Source organism: Schistocerca americana, chromosome 2, assembly GCF_021461395.2.
Source record: "Schistocerca americana isolate TAMUIC-IGC-003095 chromosome 2, iqSchAmer2.1, whole genome shotgun sequence".
Lineage (NCBI taxonomy): Eukaryota > Metazoa > Arthropoda > Insecta > Orthoptera > Acrididae > Schistocerca > Schistocerca americana.
The window spans coordinates 862,984,618-862,988,973 of record NC_060120.1 but is presented as its reverse complement, the minus strand read 5'-3'; the positions used below and the strand labels follow the sequence as shown (position 1 = coordinate 862,988,973).

Here is a 4,356-nt window from a genome sequence, read left to right as displayed (position 1 = left end):
CCACCAGGAGTTCAGCTACCTCTTGTCAAATCTAGAGATGAGGGATATCCTACCCACATCCCTCAAAATAGTGTTCCACTGCCCATCCAATCTTCAGACTGTAGTTGTCCATCCCTATTCCAATGTTGCACATCGTGGATCATTCCCTTTTAGTCGGCCCAGTTGTAAGACCTCACTGACACACCCATCCACCTACTGCAGGCCAGTCACAGGCATTTCCTACATAACGAAAGGCAAGGCCACATGTGAAAGCAGCTATGTTATATATCAGATATGCTGCAGTTACTCTACAGGGTTTCATGTAGGATGACAAGTAATCAACTGTCTACTCGCATGAATGGCCACCACCAAAACAGTTGCAAACTGCAAACTTTACCATCCAGTTGGCAAACATGCTGCACACAACACAAAAGACTTCAACAGCCACTTCACTACACGAGCCATCTGAATACTCCCTTCCAGAACATGTTCTCTGAACTACACAGATGGGAATTGTCTGTCCAACACATCCTGAATTCTAGCAAACCCCCAGCCTAAATCTCCCCCAACCTTTTCTCGCTGCCCCACTTCACCTTTTACCTTCTCTTTTCTTTTTCTTCTGTCCACATCACTCCCCCCCCCCCCCCCCCCCCCCCCCCCCCTCTTCCTCCTTTTCAGTTACTCTATCTTCTCTCCTCCCTTCATATTCACCTCTCTCTCCTATTCTCCCCTTCAGTTTTCACACTCTCCCTAATCTCTATTTGCTGCACCCTCTGTAATCTTTTCATCTTGTGTGGCAGCAGTCACCTGTCCAAAAATCTGCCTCTTCTCAGCTGCCCCCTCTCACCTCCACCAGTTTTTTCAATAATCAAGTATCAATAATTAGTCTTGGAATAGCCATTGGGATGTGCATTTAGGTGTCTGTGCGGTTGGTTGTGTGAATGTGTGTGTATTTTCTAGAAAAAGAGCTAGTGCTTGAAAGCTAGGTTGATTGCCATTTTCTGTTGCATGTTTATGTGCTCCTTGCACCCATCTGCTGTAGTTGAATAGTTTCCTTTCCCTTAATTTCCTTATTGCTCCAACAATTCTTTTTCTTACAAGATAGTAGTGCAACTAAGAGAGCACCAGTATCTCTATTGTTCCACACTTCAAACAAGACTAAATAGTGTCATTACTTTACTGAGCTATTAAAGAGAGCTTCAGTAATATAACTATGGTTGCTTAGTGATATTATGAGCTTTGGTTGCTCTCTTTGCTTAAAACAGATTTATTTAAAGCTGTGTATTTGCAGCCTTCCAAGATTGCTAATGAATGTGGCTAACAAGAAACATTTGTTAGTGCGAAGAACTGTCAACTGTTCAGAAATCACACACGATTATACCTGATGCTGAATATTATTCAGTTTCACAGTAATAAATTGTGACATTTCTTACATCAGTGATAATTGGATAGGAAAAATAAAGAGACCATTCTTTCAAACCGTCTAGAAACAATATATTTCACATTTGTGGTATATTTAAACTGAGACCAATAACACTGCAGATTCCTTACAATCAGTTTCACTATCAAGTGATGTTTAAAACTCTCATTAGTATCTGCAAGGGCCATAAGCTCTGGACTTATAATACACACACGTATTTACAACACACACAAAATGTGACACAAACTATACAAACAAAATTATAATTTACCAATGAAATACACCTCTATGAAGTTAGGCAGTATAATGCTACTCAGCACAGGATAGGCAGGTACAAAATCACTATCACAACAAACACTGTACTTACATTTTTGCATATGTAATTTATGAACTGAATCAAAATGGGTTTGTTAACATGTGTCCACAGTACACAAATTTTTCCAAGGGCAAGAAAAGTGAACAGCAATTAAGTTAAGTTGCTTGACAAAAACAAATTACTCATAATGAAATGTATTTCTGAAACACATTTAGAAAGGCAGTATGTTCATACATGGAACACCATTTCCTTAAGGCTGCTGAATAACCGCTGAGCCTTGAAAAATATATATACACAACCTTCTGCAAAAATACAAAACCTTTCCAAAAACAGTGCAAATACTGAAGTAATTTCATCAGTAAAACACCATTAAAAACAGCCACCTTAACTTATAAAGTGAGCAGCAATTAGTTTCATCATTTCTGACGGAAAGAGAAAAAAATAAATATTTCCGAACACTGCAGTCACTATTTTGTGCCATGTCTTTCAGGAAGTATAAAATAATAAATATTTTTTCATATAAAATGTCTATGAAGTAAAAAGAAAGTATCACAAATCTTGAGTCACTTTGGCCCTGTTGTCAAGGCAATATCTCCCCCCCCCCTTTCCCCCCATTCTCCATAAATGTACACGCACACACAAACACACCACACATTCGCGAACATTCTTCGAAGTACAAAACTGCACAGTGTCTTCCTAATATACACATCGTCAAAATTGCACATCACTTTTACACTTGAGTTGACAGTGTATGTCACACAGAATCCAACGGCGACTACACGATTTTTAATGTTGAATCTGCATGCAATTTGCAGAGTGTTTTCTTTACACGAAGTGCTGTTAATCTCACAGCTGGGTTTGGGTGCCAGCACTCTTGCATTATCTTCGTTAAAGTCCGTAAAACCTGAAATAAAATATAGTATTTATACAAGCACATACTATGATCCAACTATCTCATTTCATAAATTTAACATTTCTCTTATGTTACCAATAATTTTGAAAATAACTTAAAGATGAACATTTCGACATCAACTCACGTTCAAACTTATTGCTTTGGGAGGTACAGATAGTAAAAGAGTATGGTGAGAAAAGGAACTGATGACAAAGAGAGAGAAAATTATACCACTCAAAACAGATTATTTTATAGGACAGATAAAAAAATCTATTCACCAAGTGGCAGCAGAACACACATATAAAAGACTTGTGATTGGCAAGCTTTTGAAGCCAGTGGCTTCTTCTCCATGCAGAATGGTTGAAGGGGAAGGAAGAAGGGTGAAGCAAAAGGACTGGACATTGCAGAGGTGGGAATGGATGGCGAAAAACATATTTTGTTAACTGAATCTTCCATCAGTTCTCGGTAGAACAACATCATAATAAATGAAAAGCACCAGTTTGCTTTTGTTCTACAGTACTGTAGAGCAAAAGAAACTGGTGCTTTTCATTTATTTGTTCAGATGCAGACTCTTTACAGCAATACACCACCATTCTCAAATCAGCCTTCACTCCATGTAATTACCCCACCAGCCTAGTTAAAAAGCAGATTTTTCAGGCCATTACATCCAATCCTGATACTGCTGATCTTCCACAAAACAGCGTCAGAATACACCACTGGTGACTCAGTATTATCCTGGACTGGAATGTGTTAATCAACTACTTTGACAGGGCCATGACTCCTTAAAATCATGCCCTGAAATGAGATCCATTCTGTTTGAAATTTTGCCCACCACATCTAGAATAGATTTCTGTCGCCCTCCCAATCCGCGCAATATTCTTGTCAGACCTATGCCCCTTCTGCACCCATCTCCCTACCCTATGCCTTTGATGGTCACCGCTGCAAGACTTGCCCTTTGCTTCCTCCTACCACCACCTGTAATAGCCCTGTAACTGGCCAAACACATACTATCAGCGGGAGAGCCACCTGTGAAATTAAATGTCATATACCAGCTATTATGTAAACCACTGTTCAGCCTTCTACATCAGCATGATCACCAACAAATCATCAATTAGGTTGAATGAGCATAGGCAGTGGGTATATACTGGCAGCTCGCAATATCCTGTTGCAGAGCATGCTCTACAACATGACTTTGGTGACCTCAGCGCTTGTCTCACCCACGTGCCATCTGGTTTCTTCCCCCAGACACCAGTTTCTCAGAACTCCGCAGATGGGAACTAGCACTACAACGTGTCCTTAGTTCTCGCCACCCACCTGGCCTTAATTTACGTTAATTTCTCCAGTCTCAGCTTTTCTTCACTATAACTATTCTTTGCTTCAGTCTTAGTTTTCTACATCTTTCATTTCCTTTCCTGGCTATTTTTCACCGCTCCCTCACATCTCTGTTACGTACAATGCACTTAGCTTTTCATTCTTATTAACTTGTGCACAATGTTTTAGTATCAATCTCTGTCTTGCATATTACCCTGTCTTCCACCTTTAAAATAAGCCCTCAGGTTTTCAAAACTTATCCGATGCAATCCCCAACTTCCTTCTCATCCTGTACAGTAAAGTCTCCCCTGACCCACGGTTCTGTGTGACTTTCCCAAAATCTGCCTCTTTCCTAGACTTCTCCAGTCCTTTTACTTCACACTTCTTCCTTCCCCTTCAAGCCTTCTGCCTGAAGGAGGAGCCACTGGCTCTGAAAAC

The 4,356-nt window shown here is 40.1% G+C and overlaps 1 protein-coding gene across 1 annotated transcript in view; it reads right to left on the bottom strand.

The window, feature by feature from the left end:
• Positions 1-1,448: 1,448 nt before the first annotated feature.
• Positions 1,449-4,356, bottom strand: part of LOC124595699 (bone morphogenetic protein receptor type-1B) — a 182,256-nt gene continuing 179,348 nt past the window's right edge. Inside the window, exon 8 of the mRNA XM_047134559.1 lies at positions 1,449-2,619. Within this exon, the coding sequence (XP_046990515.1) occupies positions 2,491-2,619 (129 nt within the window). The 3' untranslated portion in view covers positions 1,449-2,490. The remainder of the gene's footprint in view (positions 2,620-4,356) is intronic.